The sequence below is a fragment of the Trichomycterus rosablanca genome, chromosome 20 (assembly GCF_030014385.1).
Source record: "Trichomycterus rosablanca isolate fTriRos1 chromosome 20, fTriRos1.hap1, whole genome shotgun sequence".
In the NCBI taxonomy this organism is placed as follows: domain Eukaryota; kingdom Metazoa; phylum Chordata; class Actinopteri; order Siluriformes; family Trichomycteridae; genus Trichomycterus; species Trichomycterus rosablanca.
The window spans coordinates 21,451,335-21,472,667 of NC_086007.1; the positions used below are offsets into that span (position 1 = coordinate 21,451,335).

The window sequence follows — 21,333 nt, forward strand, 5'->3', positions numbered from 1 at the left end:
GTGCTTAATTTCACAGACCTCGTTTTTGTTTTTAACAAATCACAGATTTCACAGATTTTCAAAGAAAAATGCCTGATTTCACGACAGTCATAAATAGAACGATAGAATAAATGAAAGCACCCCACCTCTGCGTCCACAGAATTGGTTGGAAATCCAAACTCAGTTAGCTGAGTTATGTTTTTAACTGCTTTAGACTTAAGCAGACTTTAGACTTTAGAGATGATCACGTGTGTAGAGAAGCCCACATTTCCGCTTTCCACAAAATGTACTCAATAAGTAAACACATACATCAAACACTGTCAACACACTATTATTGTTATTACTGTTAGACTTTTACTACTACTATTATTATTGTTATTATTATGACTATTATTATTATTATCACAATTATTATTGTAACTACTACTACTACTATTATTATTATTACTATTATTTTTACTATTATTGTTATTATTATCATTATTATCATTACTATTGTTACTACTATTATTATTATTACTATTACTTTTATTACTATTATTATTACTATTATTATTATTACTATTACTACTATTATTATTATTACTATTGTTACTACTATTATTATTACTATTATTATTATTACTACTATTATTATTATTATTACTGTTAATATTATTACTATTATTATTATTATTATTATTACTATTATTATTACTATTATGACTATTATTATTATTACTATTATTAATATTATTTTATTACTTTTATTAATAATACTATTATTATTATTACTATTACTATTATTACTATTATTATTACTATTATTATTATTATTACAATTATTATTACTATTACTATTATTATTATTATTATTAATATTATTAATAATAATAATATTAATATTGTTATTATTATTATTAATACTATTATTATTATAAGTACTACTATTATTATTATTATTATTCCTTTTATTATTCCTTTTATTATTATTATTAAAATTTTTATTAAGATAGGGTGTCCCAAAACTTTTGGCTATGTAGTGTAAGTTTGCTAGTGTAACCAAGCGTCTTTAAAGTTTGCTGAGTTTATAAAGTAAGAAATAAACTTTACATAGACAAACTATCAGGAGCAGAATACTTTACTGGCTTGTTCTTTTGAGGCGCAGCACAGACTACACAGAAATGATCACGTGTGTAGAAAAGCACACTTTTCCATTGATTATGGAATCCCCAAAGGGACAAAATCCACTCAATACGTAAACATGTACATCAAACATTGGTGTAATTCGACACAGACTGCATACCTTCCATGTAACGCGTATGCTCTGTGATGTCATAGGCTGCAGAATAACCTCCATGGGCGGCCCGTCAGGAGCTGGTACAGACATAATGTTGAGTTATTTTAATTGTTCAAGGTGTTACAGTGTTGCGGTTATTTATTTTCATGTATGTGTGCTTACATGCTTCTTCTGTGCTGATGGTCAGCTCTTTGCTGGCCTGACTACGACCAATTTTGTTGTACGAGTACATACGAATGCTGTACACCGAAGCAGGGTGCAGCTCCACGATGTTGGCCTGGTTATTGGTAGGGGAGATTTTCCGTGTGGCATGTTTCAGTTCCCATGGATCTATAAAGAGAAGAAGAAGTTAGAATTAAAATAATCATTTATATTTACATTCACATGTATATTGTTATATTTATGGCACTCTGACTTTTCTGGTTCCCGAATCCTGTGCTTTAAAAAACTTTAGTAACAGTGATTACGCACCAGATTTGTTTTTATATTCGATGTCGTAACTGGTAATGATGCTGTTGCCATCAAACCTCTGGGTCCATCTCAAGTTCATGCTGCGATCTTTTACCTCACGGACCTCTAATTCTGGGGGGTCAGGGGGCTCTACAAAAAATAAGACAAAATATGAATAGAAGACACATCCAAGAGCATTCATTTAAGTGATTTTGGCCAAAAGAATTTGGACACTTGACCACAAGCTTGCTGGACATCACATTTCAAAAACAAATAGTATTTAAACAGAATGACCTCTATATAATGTTTTCAGCTATCACAAGAGCCTCTTCTCTTCTGAGAATATGTGTGCCCATTCAGTAATTTGTATAGCTAGGCACTGATATTGAACAAGAAAGCCTCAGTGATGTTCCAATGATGGAGTATCATTAAACCAAGCTCTTCTTTATATCTTTATAGACTTTGCGCACAGGGGCAGAAGGGATACCCTTAAAAGGATACCGTCTCTGTACTACAGGCATTGTGTTGGTGGCTGTTGATCCGTATGAGACGTTACCCATCTACGGCTCTGACATTATTAACACCTATAGCCAAAACATGGGTGACTATATTACTATTATCATTATGATTATTATGATGATGATGATTATTATTATTTTTATTATTACTAATATTATTATTATTATTATTATTACTATTATTGATACTATTATTAATATTATTAACACTATTATTATTATTACTATTATTAATACTATTATTATTATTTTTATTATTACTATTATTAATACTATTATTATTATTATTATTACTACTACTATAATTTTTATTGTTATTATTATTATTATTACTATTATTATTACTACTTCTATTATTATTATACTATTATTATTACTATTATTATTATTACTATTATATTATTATTATTATTATCATTACTATTATTATTATTGTTATTATTACTATTATCATCATCATTATTATTATTATTATTGTTATTATTACTATTATTATTATTATTACTATTACTATTATTATGATTACTATTATTATGATTACTATTATTATTATTACTATTATTATGATTGTTATTATTATTACTATTATTATTATTACTATTATTATTACTACTATTACTATTATTATTATTATTACTATTATTATTTTTTTATTATTATTAATATTATTACTATTATTATTACAATTTTTATTAAGATGCTCTGTCCATGTTCAGGGTAATTGACTTACCTTGCACAGTCAGCTGAATAAGGCCTCGGCCCTCTCCATAGGAGTTGATAGCATGACAGGAGAAAAACACGGAGTCCCCTCGCTCAGCAGGCTTTAGCTACAGGGAAAATAATAGAGGAAAAGAAAAGAGAGAGAGTAAAATATGTTAATATTCTCAGATCTGTACAAACTTTCTATTAACTGCCAGTGCTGTCAATCATCTTTTGTGCTAAAATAATACAGTAGATCATAACAGTGGTATAGAATTTCAGATTCCCAATTGCTCAACATTCCCCTAATTTACTAGTACCCAACAGCAGTACCTGGTATCAATGACTCATCAGTGACATGCATTTTTGACATGTTAATTATTTGTGTCTCACCTTAAGTGTAGAAATCACTTCATCGCTCTTTTCATTGGGGCTGGTGGTGATGGAGTAGCGAGGGTTACGGTCAGGGTCGATGACCGTGTCACCGCGTTCCCATCGGATAATGATGGGGTACTCACCACGTGCGGTGCAATTCAGCTCCTTATTCTGACCCTTTATAGCCATGGTCGTGTTAGGGTGGGATGTGATCATGGCAGGAACTAATAAGAAGGTGGAATAAGGAGAGTAAAAGAGATTAAAATATGTTTTTATCAATTTATTTAACCCTTATTTCACTAAGAGAAAGAAACACTTCTGAAGGAGGTCGAGGAGAGGAACTATTTACTTAATAACACCAACCCTTTTTAAAAAAGTACGGAATGCAAAAAAACTTGAGTGTGTGAATGGCATGCACACAGGCGAATCAGAAAGTATTTACACCCCATTGACTTTTTGCACACTTTTACAAAAACTGCATGTACAGCACTTTGGGAGCATGAGGTTAAAAGATTGTTTGGTTTACGATGGTTTTAAAAAAAGACAGTCTAATATCATCCATACAGTGAAACAGGATGGTGGTAGCATTATTCACTGGTGGTGCTTCTCAGCAGCAGGGATCGAGGCCTGCATATATATTCATTCATTCATGGGGGGGGGGGGGGGAGTATGCTGGAGCCTATCCCAGCTTTTCAATGGACGCAAAGCACACAGTAACATCGTAGGGCAGACACACACACACACACACACACATACACATACACACACACATTCACCGGGCAATTCAGTGTCTCCAATTAACCTGACTGCATGTTTTTGGACTGTGGGAGGAAACTGGAGCTCCTGGAGGAAACCCACGCAGACACGGGGAGAACCTGGACTGCCCCGTCTGAGGATCGAACCCAGGACCTTCTTGCTGTGAGGCGACAGTGCTACCCACTAAGCAACCGTGCAGCCCCCTGCATATATAGCTTAATGTAATATAACTTACTCTTGACTGTGAGCAACATGCTCTTGCTGATGTCAGAACCCACTCCATTGCTGGCTTGGCACAGATAATAGCCACGGTCCTCTTCCAAAACATGCCGGATCAGAAGAGACCCATTGGGCATGATCTGAATGCGGCCAGTCAGAGGAACCGGGTGGTACTGCTGTGGATTTCCAATACCTGAAAAACCAAGATGCACAGTTTATTAAAACATACATTTTTCAGAATACACAACTGTGCATACAAAAGGAGTAAAAAAATAACGTTACTTCATTATAAGGTAATATTACCTATGGTAAATACAGTAACTGTACCTTTAGCATGTTTCCACATGACCTTTGGGGGAGGGTAGCCATCTACAGAGCAGTTCAGAACCCCAGACTTTCCATAGATCCCATCCTGGTTGTTTGGCTGAACTCGGAAACGAGGGGGTACTGGGGAAACAGAAGAAGACTATTTGTTTTAGCTCACCATCCAACAAAAGACTTTGATGTGTGTTTGATGTGTAAATTTGGTCAAATCCACATTTGCGTGATATAATCCTGCCATATAATTATTTTTAGGGCTGTCACACGAGTAAAAATTTTTATCGAGATTAATCGCAATTAAAGAACAAAATTAATCGCGATTAATCTCGATTAAAATTTTTAATCGTGTGACAGCCCTAATATATATGTATTCATCTCAATTAATCGCAAACTAATAATTAAGCAAAATTTGAACAGTTATGCACATTGTAATTACAAATAGGATAAAATTATTAAATCTAAATTCATTGTAGAAAGCACATTATCTGACAAAAGTGAGGATCTTTTCCTGTTCATGACCCTGACACTGAAAACAGGTGCACCAACCATAATGTTTTGATCTAATATAAGGCATCAATAAAGCATCAAAACACAGATATGATTATTTTATAGATCTATTAAGAAAACCCTTTAATACTGTGTTTGTGCAGAAAGAATACTAGGAAATACTGTTCTAAATTACCATTTAAACATCTATAAATACCTGAAACAGTCAAGTTAGCAGACATTATCTATAAGTAATTGACTGTAGCTATATAAAAAAAGTGTTAATTAAAACAGTCCATGTAAACGCTTAGTCCATATAAATATCAGATATGAATGTGTTTTTAGAAAACTACAAACATCACAAATATAAATCATGTTTATAACCATGTGATAGAATGACCTGAATAAACTGTAGAGATGAAGCATTACACAGAGTTTCACTTTTTACCGGAGGGAAGGAGGCGGAGCTACACGGTTTTGATGGACAGCTCTAGCAGCCAATGGAAATACTCGTTACAAAGCTTGCGTGGTTTCATTCATCTTTTCGTAAGTGAAAACCGCTAAAAGTAGTTTTTCATCGGACAGTTCATGCGCTTTACATCCTAATTCATCTGAAATACAGTTAATTACCACAGAGACACACATGTATGTGGTACAAAGAGCCAAATAAAAATAGTTAGATAAAATTTTTTAATCTTGATTAATTTTTTTAATCGCGATTAAAATTTTAACAGCCCTAATTATTTTATTTTAAAAATACTTATTCCAGTACACTCAACAATTCCTAAAGGCTGTAATAGTAACTAAAATTATAAGTACAGTGGTACCTTGTAACTTGACGTCCCCTAAACTCGAAATTTTTGAAACTCGACGCCCTTGGTCGAAAATGTGTACCCTTAAACTCGACGTTTCCTTTAAACCCTACGTGTGTGCGACTCAGATCAAGCACACAGCAGCATAAAATCATTACCTCTGCTTACCTGAGCTTCTCTTCTTCAAATTGAGACCAAATCTATATCCGTGTGTTGTTCCATTAAGGATATAATCCACTTGTTTTTCTTCTTGGTGGCCATCCATTTCCAACTGTGTTTGTCCACCAACTAACGAAAACCATCTTTGGCGGATAATTTATTCTCTTGGCTTTTGTAATTTGTTAACTAAGCTGTTGCTTATACCTCTACAACCAATAAAGAGAGTTTTTCGTTGCCAACTCACCTAAATGACAAATATTTGTGGTATTTTCAGTGTATAAGTGTCAAAAACAACCCCATTATTTGACGTTAACCTTAAATTATATGCAATTCCACAGGACCATGGAACACATTAACAGGTTTCCCATACATCCTTATGGGAAAAAATACCTTAAAACTTAACACCTTTCAAAATCAATGCCACTCCCAGAACCAAATGATGTTGAGTTTTAAGGTACCACTGTAGCTAAAATAATGTCTAGAATCTTTTACCTGTTACTATTAGTTGCCTCTCTGAGCTGACGGTGGCGGCATCATTGCTCGCAATGCAAGTGTAGTTTCCGTTGTGCTTGAGGGAGACTTTGGAGATCTGCAGAGAGCTCATGAACTCCTTGGTTTCGATGGTAACCCCGGAGGTGCCCGACACGATCTCCTGGCCATCTTTGCGCCATGTGATCCGAATGGGCATGTCTCCGGACGACACCACGCACGCTATGTACATCAGCTTACCGATGGAAGTCGGAGGGAAGTCGAAAGGCTGGATGAGAGGAGGAACTGAGGATGAAATGGAGAGGGTTTAAGCTTATCAGGTGATTTTCGATAGTCAAGGTTGTTATGCGTACTTGTGATGTGTGTATCCCCTCCGTGCCCCCCAAATTTTTCCCCTGAACGTCCATGCATATGAATATGCGCCACATTTCTCTCCCTCCAGACCATAATAGCTGCTCTAATTAGAGCCCAACTGGCATGGGAAATAATGATGTTGCCATGGCAACTGTTAGGGAGGGGGGCTCCGTTGGAGACATCTGGGGGATTTAATCTGGGGCTCATTAAAATTCAGCTAATTAAATCAGAGACATGACAAGACAAGCAGCACACTATACTATCTTTACACTGGAGCCAGTGTTCCCTTGTATCGGCCCACACGTACATGCGGGCACAGATATACCTACAAGCGTGCACACACACACACACACACACACACATAAACAAATTATGTGGACAGAACTGGATTTAATGCTTAAATAGTTTTTCATTTTGGGTATCCAATCTGTTCAGAATGTTACTTTTGACTCCAGTGAAGTCTAAGCCTTTGGTAGCATCCCTTTGAGTTGAGGAGGAATCACAATCTGAAATCTGGCAACCACCTGGGCACTTTAAGTGTAAATTTACATTTACATTTACATTTTCAGCATTTAGCAGACGCTTTTATCCAAAGCGACTTACACAATGAGCAATTGAGGGTTAAGGGCCTTGATCAGGGACCCAACAGTGGCAACTTGGTGGTGGCGGGGCTTGAACCGGCAACCTTCTGTTTACTAGTCCAGTACCTTAACCACTGAGCCATCACTGGCCCTAAATGCCCTGGACTGAGTATCTAACTCTTCCAAGAATGCATACATATTTACAGTGGAACCTCGATTTAACAGACCTGGACAACCAAGTGTCCAGTCTGATTGTATAAGATTCCCAGGAGAAGTGTACCAAGACCAGTAGTTCAGTAATTGTCCGCTACCTGGCGCACGTCACTCTGTTTTTTTGCCTAATTTTTGCAAGTTCTAGTGCTTAGTTATGCACCAGTGCTGCTCCAGTAGCCACCAGCAGTGCTTTAGTAGCAGTATACATATTTACAGTGGAACCTCGATTTAACGGACCTCCATTTAACAGATTTCTGATTTAATGGACAAAATTTGGAAAACCAAATCTGGTCTGATTGTTTAATATTTCCACCAGAAGCGCACCAGGACAAGTAGTTCAGTGATTGTCCGCTAGTCTCACTGTGCATGTCTCTCTGTTTACATGAGTGATAGGCTTTATTTAGTTTTTTCTCTGTGTTTAATGCCTAATTTTTTCAAGTTCTAGTGCTTAGTTATGCACCAGTGCTGCTCCAGTAGCCACCAGTAGTATAGATACAATGAGTCGCCACTTTTTATGCATTTTGCCCCCTTTTCTCCCTTTTATAATAGCCAATCTGCTGCTGGAGACCCCAAAGACGATCAAGGAGGGTATAAATTTGCCTGACATACACTCCCTCTAACCCATACTTTAGTCGATTTCACATACGGATAGCCACGCCCCAATCTCTGCACTCCTCCACTTTCTGTACAGGTGCCCTGAGCAACCAAGGTCCTTACATACCGTTGATAACCCCACCCCTTAGTCCAGTCTTTTCCACCCAGCAGACTGGAAGCCAATTTTGTCTGCTGCAGGCATTAGCCAATTATGCTTGCTAGAGGGCGCCCAGCCGACTGGTAGCTCAGAATCTCTAGCAGTCAACTTATCAATGTGCTAGCAGAATATCCTGCTGCACCACCTGGGCGCCACAGCTGGGAAACTTTGATAAAAACAATAATAATTATTACAGTTTATAAATTACAGTTTCTATTACCGCCTGCAGCTCCACTTCATGTACTTATGGCTATTAATATCATTTTATATTCCTCAAACACAGATGTAAATCACCGCTAACCTTTCACAGTGACATAGACAGTCTGGCTAATAGACAGCTGTGGTTGGATAAGCACACTGCACAGGTAAGCCCCCTCGTCCATCCCCTTCTGCACGTCGCTCAGCTTGAGCGTGCCGTTCTCATAAACCACCTGACGATGGTTGTCCGGCAGCAGCATGCCGTCTTTGTACCACTTGATGGAGTAGTAGGGGTAGCCGATCACACGACAGTTTATGAAGGTGTTGCGACCGGCCACGGCTGTGATGTTGCGCATGGCCCGGATACTCGGGGGACCTGACGAAAAGAGAAAAGAACCAAAAAAAAAAAACAGAAAAGAGAGTAGAGGAAAGGAGAGAGGGAGGAGGTGCAGTGATGGAGTAAAGGTAATACGATGTACATAGAAAGAAAGTTAGGAAGGTGAGATTGAATGGAAGAGAGATAAAATATGGAATAATAAATGAGGTGAAGTAGAAAAACAGATAAAATTTAAGGGAGAAGGATAGTACAGAAAGAGATAATGAAAGAGAGAGTGTTAGAATGCTCATTTTCTCAGATCATAATATTATTGTGTGCACTTTTTATATATTAATATATTTTATATATTAAATTGTACCAATAACAGTAGACTCAAAGTACAACTATGTCCTGTGCTGTAAAAAAATGAAAGTATTTTCTCCCATTTTCTTCCAATTTAGCGTAGTCAGTTTGTCTTCCGCTGCTGGCGGATCCCTGATTGCAGTCGAGGTGGGTATATTGCTCCTCACGCCTTCTCCGACCTGCCCGCAGCCCTTAGCGGACCCCTTTTTCACCCATGCATTCAACACAGGCACCTCTCTATCTGCCTTCCAAAGCGTCCGGTCATCCCGCCCTAGCAGAAACGTGTCTGCTGCAGGCACTGTCAGTTAGCTAGATGGCGCCAAGCCGACCGGTGGCAGCGCCGGGGAGTTCAGAATCTTGGCACTGGTGTGCTAGTGGAATACCCCGCTGTGCCACCTGGGCGCCTTTGCCCACATTTTTTGCTGAATTGATTTAAATGACATAAACTGCAGAGCTTTTAAGCACAAACTTTATATATAAATCAAGACTTTATTGAAAATTTTGTTCATGGGCGTCCAGGTGGTGCAGCGGGATATTCCGCTAGCACACCAGCACCGAGATTTTGCTCCTTACACAGCGTTAGAAGACCCCACCCACATAGTCCGGTCATTCCGCTCTAGCAGACACGGTAGCCAATTAGTGTCTGCTGCAGGCATTGCCAGTTATGTCCGCTAGATAGCGCCCAGCCGACCGGTGGCAATGCCGAGTTTCAAACCGAGGAGTTTAGAATCTCTGCGCCGGTGCGCTAGTGGAATATCCCACTGCGCCACCTGGGCATCTTTCCCCACTTTTTTTGTTGAATTGATTTAAATGACATAAACTGCACAGCTTTTAGGCATGAGATTCTGATTTCCTCAGTTCGAAACTCGGCGTTGCCACCGGTCAGCTGGGTGCCATCCAGCGAGCATAATTGGCAGTGCCACTAATTGGGGGCGATTTAGTCCAAACATTTTGTATTTTAGGTCACTGTCCTGCTGTATGCCCCAATAAAACCTTTAGAGCACAGACAGATGACCAGACCCTCTCCACAATATTATTCTTATAATGTAATCCTGTATCTTTCATATAGCTGACATAATTAGAATAAAATAGAATGCTTTTATTTGTCATATATACATATACACTGATCAGCCATAACATTAAAACCACCTCCTTGTTTCTACACTCACTGTCCATTTTATTAGCTCCACTTACCATATAGAAGCACTTTGTAGTTCTACAATTACTGACTGTAGTCCATCTGTTTCTCTACATACTTTTGCCCTGCTTTCACCCTGTTCTTCAATGCTCAGGACCCCCACAGAGCAGGTATTATTTAGGTGGTGGATCATTCTCAGCGCTGCAGTGACACTGACATGGTGGTGGTGTGTTAGTGTGTGTCGTGCTGGTTTGAGTGGATCAGACACAGCAGTGCTGCTGAAGTTTTTAAATACCGTGTCCACTCACTGTCCACTCTATTAGACACTCCTACCTAGTTGGTCCACCTTGTAGATGTAAAGTCAGAGGTGATCGCTAATTTATTGCTGCTGTTTGAGTTGGTCATCGTCTAGACCTTCATCAGTGGTCACAGGACGCTGCCCATAGGGTGCTGTTGGCTGGATGTTTTTGGTTGGTGGACTATTCTCAGCATTCCAGCACAACACACACTAACACACCACCACCATGTCAGTGTCACTGCAGTGCTGAGAATGATCCACCACCTAAATAATACCTACTCTGTAGTGGTCCTGTTGGGGTCCTGACCATTGAAGAACAGCATGAAAGTGGGCTAGCAAAGCATGCAGAGAAACAGATGGACTACAGTCAGTAATTGTAGAACTACAAAGTGCTCCTATATGGTAAGTGGAGCTGATAAAATGGACAGTGAGTGTAGAAACAAGGAGGTGGTTTAGGGGCTGGATTTTAAGCTCTACCCACTAGTCTACCACTGTTCCACCTATAATTAGACTACTGTGGCTGTATAGAACCTTAGGTTAGGTTCAGGATGCGTGAAGTTCATATTGAAATAGGCTGAATCGATCACGCATGACTGCGTTCAATTAGCTGAACTGACTTACCAAGTAAATTTGGTAAACAGACTGAGTAAACACTGAGGTAATATTCTTGTAATGACGCGGTTACCTAAATAAATACTTATTATTTTACTCAAGTTCCCTTTTGGTAATATAATATCATGTTCAGGATCATAAATATGCAATAACACGACAAATACAAGCTTATAATTATCACATTTTTAAATAAAAATATACCCCAAATGAAGATTCAGAGGATTCAGAAGAGTGCAAACAGAGGCTCTCAGATGGGTTCAACTTTGCTTTTAACTGCTAGATCAATAAAATTCACACTGCTTTCCTTTGTTAGGGTTTATTTTGGTTTAGATCTGCTTACAAAGTCACCAGATTAAAGATATTAGTCCAGGTTAACTGGTTAACTGAGATAGGGTACAAGCTGACCCTCTGAGGGAGTCTGTTCTCACAAAATACAAAAAACAAGATGAACAGATGATCAGATGGACAGGTTATAAAAAATGAAGGAGTGGACAAGTGTGATGGAGGTAGTAGTGAATATGGAGATACTGCGTACACAAAGATTCTTGTTTTTCCCTTGCTCTCGTTCTGTTAGGCGTAATGCATTGAAATCATTGCTCTGACAAGTAAATCCTGATGTATTATTCAACAAAACCTTCACATTGTAGTCTCCCTCTCACTATCTCTCTCGCTTTGCTTTTTGTTTCTCTGATACTATGCATAAACTTTCTTAAATATGAACGTGTCAGAAATGTGTGAGCCGATTTTGGAGTCTAACGTGGCTCATCTGCTCAATAAGAATGGATTTTGGCCAGCAGAGGGGGCACGGAGGTGCACACGATCGATGATCTACGATCCCCTGCATCTCTTGTAGGGATGTAACGATACGCTCTACCCACGATGCGATGCGATCCACGATACTGGGTTCACGATGCGATTTTTTCCCAATTTTTTAAACAAAAAGAAATTGAAAACAAACTATGACTATAATATTAAGTTTCACTTTATTATTTCTCTTTAATAAAGTAAAAAAGTGTATATGTGCTTATCTTTTATTTATCTAAATAATGAATGTCCTTTTATTTCTGACGTAGGTACAAACTATGCAAAACAATGCTGCACATTTCCCTTTTTGTGTAAAATCAAACAAATCCCACATTTAATTAATAAATGAATAATACAAATAAAGAAAGTATTCTCACATAAATAAATTCGGCTAGAAAATTCAGAACCTGGCAACCCTGCAGTGACGTCGACCAGGCGAGGCGTTTAGCGCCAGTGCCCTCTGCTGTTTCAAGTGAATATCGATTCATTATACATGTAAACCAATTTGAATCGTTACACGTTAATTGATTTTTAACTGTCTTGTGATGCATCGTTACATCCCTAAGTTCTCCTACATATCATGGTTTCTCAGGCAAACCTGCTTCAGTCTGGTTTTCTGCTGGTGTGCGATGGCAGTATGACATATCTTTCTGGGAATTCACCCCAGTGTTGTGGTGATTTGGCCCCATGATGGTTATGGTAATGGTTGCCCCATTACCAGTGTGATGTCCCTTTTGTGAGTGGGAAATGTCAGTTTCCGGGTGAAAATGCCCAATTAGCCCTCAACTGCATTTAGACCTAGGGTACTTTATAGGGAGTAAGAAAATTAGTCAACTGGACCACTGGATGTATGTGTATCTGTGTTTGGTACCTGGTTTTGATGCTCAATTAAGATAATAGATTAATGACCGTTTTGGCTTATCTTTGGACAAAAGGAAATAAGTTAATGACTCCTTAGTGTAAAAAGTGTTTCGACCAGGTTACGACTGGCAGCGAGTGTGGTGTCGATTCCATAATCAATGGAAAAGTGTGCTTCTCTACACACGTGATCATCCTTGTGTAGTCTGTGCTGCGCCTCAAAAGAAACTCAGCAAACTTTGTAGATGCTCGGTTACCCTAGCAATCGGTTAAACAAAATGTCCAAGATGTCAAAGTCTAATGCAGCTAAATAAACGACTCGGGACGCAAAGGGGGCGTGTGAAAACATGGATGTGTATTTTCGTCTTCAACCATTAAGGTAGGTAGGTAATTAAGCAAATTTTGAGTAGGACCGTGGTTATCGTCCATGCCACTCTCTCTTCAGAAAAGAAGAGACAATTCTTTGCTGGCAACATATTCCAATCCACTTCACCCAGACACCCCCCCCCCCCACCTTGTTTTTTTCGCTGTATTTTAGCTCACAAACAACTTGGATAATTTCTCGGAAGAAGAAAAATTTTGTCTCACACATGGTATCGCGTCATTCTCTTGGTCAATTCGTGACAAAACAAATACTGGTATTCCCCCTGGTGAAAGATCGTGTGATATGTGCCCCCCCCCCCCCCCCCCATCGTTGATTAGTCATGTACTGTGTAAACAACATGACTTGAAGATTCCAGTCTCATTTTATGCGTTGCCATGACATTTTTAGTATGAGTATTAGTATTTATTAAGAATTTTAAAAACAAATTACAGCAATTTTCTACAGTCACCTTCCGATGCATCATCATCACATGAAAATCTTCTTCCCCTTAAAGCTTCCTCTTTTATTATTTTTTTTATATTTTATTTATGCATTTTCTCCCATTTTTTCTCCCGACTTTAGCACGTCCAGTTGCCCGAATGCGTCATGGTTCCTCTCCACTAATGCCAACCCCGGCACTGATTGAGGAGAACGAAGCTAACCCACGCCCCCTCCGACACGTGGGCACTAGCCGTATGCATCTTGTCACCTACACCTGCCGAGTGCAAATGCGGATCAGCACTGTGTACGGAGAGACACACCCTGATCAGCGCACTCTTTCCTCGTCTCTGTGCAGGCGCCATCAATCAGCCAGCAGAGGTCGTAGCTGCATCAGTCATGAGAGAGTCCCTATCCGGATTAATGTCCCATCCCTGTATGAACAACAGGCCAATCGTTGATCATGTGGCTGCTCAGCCCAGACGGCAGATACGATGTATTCGAGATCCCAGCTCTGGTGTTCTAGCATGTGTTTTACAGCTGTGCTACCTTAAAGCTTCTTTGAGAGGTCCAAAAAGGTACTAAATCAGATTACCACTCCACCTGTCCTCACCATTTCCAACGATAATATAAAAGATCCCTCTTATATACGTTATAACATCACATTATTGAAAATCTGACAACAACTATTGGTACTGTTAATTCACAGAATGTTTAACCACATAAAGATTAATCATTGCTCTTGTGAGATAGTAAGACCTTTATTCTTTTCTCTATTCTATTCTTCATCTGGACGGGATGTGGGCTACCTCCTGTTTGGCTGGTGAAGCCTCTTCCATCTGCTATCATTTTATTTCCTTTAAGAACAGCAAGGGCACTTGAAATTTGGCAGGCAAAGAATGATATGTGTGAAGAGGAAGGAACAATAACTGGAGGCAAAGATGCTAAAATGAAAAGACCTATAGACATACACAAAAAAAAAAATTTTATGCTCCCCACAAACTAAATTCCCAAGAAAAGTAAATACACAGATCGAGAATGATGAAAAATGATGAAGTATGATAGGGTAAGGAATGGGGTTGTGTGTTTTAAGCAACCCTATAGCAACTGAGATTGAAAAGTAGACAGGCACCTCTTACGTTTATGCGCGCTTGGTACTCTGCGCTACCGGCCGAGTTGCGTGCAGCGCAGCGGTACACGCCCCCATCACGGATCTGCGGGTTGCTGACGTTGACGTGGGAGACGGTGGAGCCATCCGAGAGCGTGTACTGACTGGCTCGGTGCGAAGAGTCGCGGACGATGGGCTCGTCATCCAGGGTCCAGGTGATGGTGGGTGGAGGGGCACCTTTGGCTGCGCACATTAGGGAGAAGGGCTCGCCCGGTGCCACCACGCGTTCACTGAAGGATGAAACTATTCTCGGTGTGCCATCTAAGGGTAATAAAGAGAACAACAAAACAATAGCCATGCCATGAGTCATATACACAAATTATTACACAGGACAAATGGCATCACTTTTTAAGCACAATTAATTAACATTTTGCTTTGCTCTCCAGCTCTGTACAACATTTCAGGGTTTAGGTCTAGAGACCTGCTGGCCATTCCAAGATCCTACCATGTTGTTCTTGTGCTCTAAGGTAGTGCCGACCTTGCCAGGGCAAATAGTTCAGGTCATTGTTCTACTGTTGGACAAGCAGCTAACCACTTAAATGTAGACCAGAGGACATTCCATAGTAATGCCAAACACTATGGTCACTCTTTTGGGTCAGGATTTGGGTCAGGATCTGTGAAAGTCACTTAAGACTTTCTAGTTACTAGTTACTAAGACTTGCTTGCTGCTGACTCTCTGTATCTGATGTAGTTTTTTTTATATCCACTAGACCCCATCCTGTCTGTTTGACCCAAGTTTCAAGTGCCTTTTGATGGTGGAGGAAACTGTACCCACTTATATCTTGCTTTCTTTGCCATTACAGTTGCAAGTTTCTTTGAACATGTCTCTTTAAACTCTGGACACTTGGATTTAGGCAGTTTATCCCATTCTTGAGCTCTGTCAGGTTGGATGGCAAGCATCTGTGAACTACGATCTTTAGAGCACTCCAAAGACATTTCACTGGGTTTAAGTATAGGCTTTGGCTGACTTTCCCTGAAGCTACTCTAGAGTTGTGTTGCCAATAATGATGACCACTGTATGCTTCCAACTTTGGGGCAAAGGTTTGGTGATGGCCCTCTTCTCTTTCAGAGTAAATGTACCTCTGTACACAAAGGTTTTTACATTTAAATTTGCAGCATTTAGCAGACTCTTTTATCCAAATTGACTTACAACTGCGATCGAGTACAATTTGAGCAATGAGGGTTAAGGGACTCAGCTTAAGGGCCCAACATGAATGAAGACCTGCTTACTTAATCAAGTGTACTTGATCATTGATCCATTAAATATTCAAGCTGTTGACTCTCATGTATCTGATGTGGTGGTCTACTAGACCCCATCCTGTCAGTTTGACCCAGGTTTTAAGTGCCTTTTGATGGTGGAGGAAACTGTACCCACTGACATCTTGGCTTTCTTTACAGTTACAGCTGCAAGTTTCTTTGAATATGTCTCTTCACCCATGGATGAAGAGACCCCTTAGCACCCTTGGATTGTTCAGGGCAGTTCATGCCATTCTTAATAGCAGATACTTTCAAGCTACCATCTTTAGAACTCTTTAAAGATGTTTCATTGGGTTTAAGTCTAGGCTTAAGGGACTTGCTCAACTCAAGGGCTGTGGTGGGGCTTGAACCAGCAGTCATCTGGGTCCTAGTCTAGTATGTTCACCACTGAAATAACACTCAGACATGCTTCAATGATGATCCCAATAAACTCTAAATACTGAATACCTTCTTGTCCAAAATTAGTGCCTAAGGTCACAGATTTTTTGTCCTGGAGCCGACTATTCTTCCCCTGTACACACACATTTCCTCTATTTCCCAGTTATACACCCCCTGACAACTTACCTTCTAGCAGAATAATGGAGAAGTCCTGTGCAGTCTGACCCTTCCGAGTAGCAAAGCATTGGTAGGCCCCTGAGTGTCTTTTCTGGGCCGCAGTAATAAACAGAGTCTCGTTGTGGACACCCTGAATGGAAAAGTGCTGGTCTGGAAGTACAGGCTCTGTGTTTCGGAACCAGGATATGGTGAAGTGAGGGGAACCCTGTACAGCACAGGACAGGATCACCGTGCTGCTGATCCCCGTCTTAAGGTTCTTAGGGGAGAGTGTGACCTTCAGAGGCTCTGTGGAGAGAAGAAGAGAGTGGGTGGAGAAAGGTCAGAAAAAGTAGCTTGCATTCATGTTCTTTATAACACATCTTATTTACTATGCTGTGGGTCAACAAAATATAGTCAATTAATAAAAATGGTGGCAATCTGATCCCACTGTGGTTTAGAAGATGTAATGTAAAGCCTCCACAAGGGGGTGTTAGAGTACAAGTTCCTCAGAGCCACTGTCAGACCTAACCCTAATGCAGCAGGCCCTGGGTGGTGCAGGACAATGCATGGCCTCATGTCACTAGAGTGTATCGGTAGTTCATATATGACAAAGACATTGATGCCATTGCGTGGCCCTCACATGCCCCAGACCTGAATCCAATTGAGTACCTCTGGGACATTATGTATCAGTGCATCTGACGCCGCCTGGTAGTGCCAAAGGTTGTCCAGGAACTCACTGATGCTCTGATCCAGGTCTGGGAGGAGATCCCCCAGGATACCATCTGCCATCTCATCAGGAGCATGCCCAGACATTGTCTGGAGTGCATACAGGCACGTGGGGACCATACACACTACTGAGTCACATGATGTGTTGCCTTGATGATGGTAATGCAAATTGGATCAGGTTGTTAATTTTAATCTTTTACTTTGATTGTTGATTTAATTTTGAATCCAGGCCTTAATGTGTTGATGATTTTGGTTTCCAAAATTAACTGTTGTTAGGTTATTTTGTTCTCAACAAAAGTCTGTGTTCATAATAATAATAATAATAATAATAATTATATTAATGATATAGTTTTGATAATGAAATGTTTTTTTATTTTTAAGAATAAAAATAAAAATAATTATTATTATTAGCAGTTTGAACCCAGACCCTTGCCACATTATAATAATATAATAATAATAATAATTATTATTATTATTAATATTATTATGGGTTTGAACACAGAGCCTTGCCACATTAATATTATTATTATTATTATTATTATTATTATTGTTGGTTTGAACGAAGACCCTTGCCACATTATTATTATTATTATTATTATTATTATCATTATTATTATTATTATTATTATTAGTATTATTATTATTATTATTGTTATTATTATTATTATTATTATTATTATTGGTTTGAACCCAGACCCTTGCCACATTATTATTATTATTATTATTATTATTATTATTATTATTATTATTTTGGGTTTGAACACAGACCCTTGCCACATTATTATCAGTATTGTTATTATTATTATTATTATTATTATTATTATTATTATTATTATTATTATTATTATCATGGGTTTGAACCCATACCCTCAATTCATTATTTCCTTTTTTATGTTTGTTTTTATATTCTCAGATGTGTATTAAAGGCAAGAACTGTTACAAGAAAGAGACCCAACAGAAGAGTGAGAGAATAAGAAAAGAAAGAGAAAATGTCAGTGAACAATAAGGCAGCTGGTGTTACATGCTGGGGGTTTTGTGTGTGTGTGTGTGTGTGTGTGTGCCATCCTTACCACTTGTCCTGTCAGAGTGTGTGCAAGCCCACTAGTGTGATATGCCCACTGGCTAAATGTCCAAATGTCCACCCCACCTCCCTCTCCCAACTCTTCTAACTCGCCGGTCTTTTTTCTTACTGTTCTTTACATTTTTACAAAATTGCACCCTATCAAGTTTGTACACACACACACACACACACACACACACACACACACACACACATATATATATATATATATATATATATATATATATATATATATATATTTATACTCATACACATACAGTTTTTATTAGAGGGAGCAGAAAAGTGACATCAACCGACCAGCTTGCTGTTGTAATGGACATAGACGGTATGCATTACTTCACCAGATTAAGCCACCAGTTCATCTGAATTCATTCACTTCAAGTCATCAATGGAGTCTAACATAATCAATAATGTCCATTAATTAGCAGTAAGTAGTACAACGGTTACAACATAATGTCCCTGTGGTGACCATGATTTTCTGAAGTAACCCTTAACCTATCCCTTTAGACATAACTCACTCCTCCTTTCTCATTCCCAAGCATTTAAAAACTCTAGATGCTACAAACACCTTATCGCAAATCAACCACGTCCCTCCATCAATCCCCTTACCTATGATGTTAAGGTAGCCGGTGACCTCCTTGGAGCCGAAGCTGTTTGTAACCTCACAGATGTAGTTCCCCGAGTCCTCCATGCGCAGGTCACTGATAGTGAGACCGGTGAGACGGCGTGTCCATCGAGAGTCGGCTGGAAGCGGCCTGCTGTCCTTCAGCCAGCGGATGGTGGGGTTGGGAAAGCCCGAGGCGATGCAGGGCAACTCCACGCTGCGCCCCACCTGCACCTCACCTGACTGGAAGCTGTCCATCACTGTGGGTGTGGACTCTGTGGGATCTGAAACACATGTAAAGTCGTTATTACACCACATGTACCAGTGTGAACAAGCTTTGTAATGCAAATATACGTTTATTATACAATATTTTATGTTTTATTAGAAAATTTGTGTTTTTTTTACTCAATCTGGCCCCCAACAAGAACACAAGACAGCAGTGAACTAATTAAAGTCTTTATTTCTTTATATTCTGAACCCTACTTAAATACACATACATACCTAACACTGATAGACGAGCACCATTGCTTTGTCTGGTCTCCCCACTGTATTTATGTTTGGTGATGCAGCGGTAGGTAGAAAGGGCATCCTCTTTTTGGACATCCGATATGTAGAGAGCCCCATACGATGTTAGGAAAAACCTGTTCCCTGGGAACACAAAGTAAAAGTAGAGGTCAATAAACACCATGCAAATACAAATCATATCACATACAGGTTGCAAGGTAGTAGGGCCTGTGAGCATTGCCATCCCCAGGACATTATAATTATATATTCAAACCACCTCCTTGTTTCTACACTCACTGTCCATTTTATCAGCTCCACTTACCAAATAGAAGCACTTTGTAGTTCTGCAATTACTGAATGTAGTCCATCTGTTTCTCTGCATGCTTTGTTAACCCCCTTTCATGCTGTTCTTCAATGGTCAGGACCCGCATAGGACCACCACAGAGCAGATATTATTTGGGTGGTGGATCATTCTCAGCATTGCAGTGACTGACAATCGTGGGCCTGTTGGGGTCCTGACCATTGAGGACTACAGGTGGACTACAGTCAGTAATTGTAGAACTACAAAGTGCTTCTATATGGTAAGTAGAGCTGATAAAATGGACAGTGAGTGTAGAAACAAGGTGTGTGTGTGTGGTTATACGATCTTTCTTTACAAGCAGGTAAAAAATGACACTAATGAATCCTACAACCAATTCTCATACGTCCCTACATGCACCTAGTTAATACACTGCTTTACCAAGGAGTCTATGCATAGTAGAGAGCGAAAAAAGCTCCATTCAAAGCCTGCGTTCGTTTCCAGATTTAGATATGTAGATATGTAGGTCTGTACAGAATCCAGTATAAATACCTGGGCTATATTTAATTGCGTGTGTGTGTTCGTCTACACGGGTATTGTTGTCATGCTGAGTGCTAGCTTTGGCAAACTGTAATTTGAGAGTTGTCCCATGCTCCAACCTGCATATTAAGCCTTACAGGATAATATGCACTTGGCGATGTTAACCCTCCACAACATCAGCGCAAGCCTGTCACAACACTTCAACCGGAGTGAGAGCGCACAGGGGGTGGGTGCGTGGCAGGCGTTGGAAGGCAGAGGAAGAAAAAAAAATCTCTGTAGAGAGGTGGAAGGGGTATTAAAATGAAGACTAGGATAGCAGGGAGAATGAATTACTGGAAATATTGAGATAAAAATGTAAAGAAAATTAATGCAACAATTTAATCAATGCACGTGGGCAGTGGGAGCTCATTGGTTAAAGAATAGGACTAGTATCTGGAAGGTCACTGGTTTAAGCCCCACATCTGCCAGGTTGCCACCCTCAAGTGCTTGTTTCTTACATTTACTTTGACATGACTCATTTATTAATAAACATCCATTCCTGCATTTCAGGCCTGCAACACATTCCAAAAAAAATGGGACACTAAAGTATTGACCACTTTGTAATGTTGCCGTTCCTTTTCACCACACTTAAAAGACGTTTTGGCACCGATGATACCAAGTGATTTAGTGTTTCAGCTTTTATTTTGTCCCATTCTTCCTGCAAACCCGTCTTAAGATGTGCAACAGTACGAGGTCATCTCCACACGTTCTCTATTGGGGACAGGTCAGGACTGCAGGCAGGCCAGTCCAGT

The 21,333-nt window shown here is 39.4% G+C and overlaps 1 protein-coding gene across 2 annotated transcripts in view; it reads right to left on the minus strand.

The window, feature by feature from the left end:
* Nucleotides 1–21,333, minus strand: part of dscaml1 (Down syndrome cell adhesion molecule like 1) — a 94,503-nt gene that overhangs the window by 22,741 nt on the left and 50,429 nt on the right. Inside the window, exons 4-16 of one of the 2 annotated variants that reach the window (XM_063016316.1) lie at nt 19,702–19,848; nt 19,206–19,484; nt 16,820–17,095; nt 14,963–15,259; nt 8,743–9,015; nt 6,546–6,827; nt 4,603–4,722; nt 4,292–4,468; nt 3,319–3,524; nt 2,957–3,053; nt 1,730–1,858; nt 1,421–1,588; nt 1,265–1,335 (exon numbers count right to left, since the gene is read on the minus strand). In XM_063016316.1, coding sequence (XP_062872386.1) covers nt 1,265–1,335; nt 1,421–1,588; nt 1,730–1,858; nt 2,957–3,053; nt 3,319–3,524; nt 4,292–4,468; nt 4,603–4,722; nt 6,546–6,827; nt 8,743–9,015; nt 14,963–15,259; nt 16,820–17,095; nt 19,206–19,484; nt 19,702–19,848 — 2,522 coding nt within the window. Of the gene's footprint in view, nt 1–1,264; nt 1,336–1,420; nt 1,589–1,729; nt 1,859–2,956; nt 3,054–3,318; nt 3,525–4,291; nt 4,469–4,602; nt 4,723–6,545; nt 6,828–8,742; nt 9,016–14,692; nt 14,790–14,962; nt 15,260–16,819; nt 17,096–19,205; nt 19,485–19,701; nt 19,849–21,333 lie in introns of those variants that run through there. The other variant, XM_063016315.1, reaches the window with a different exon arrangement.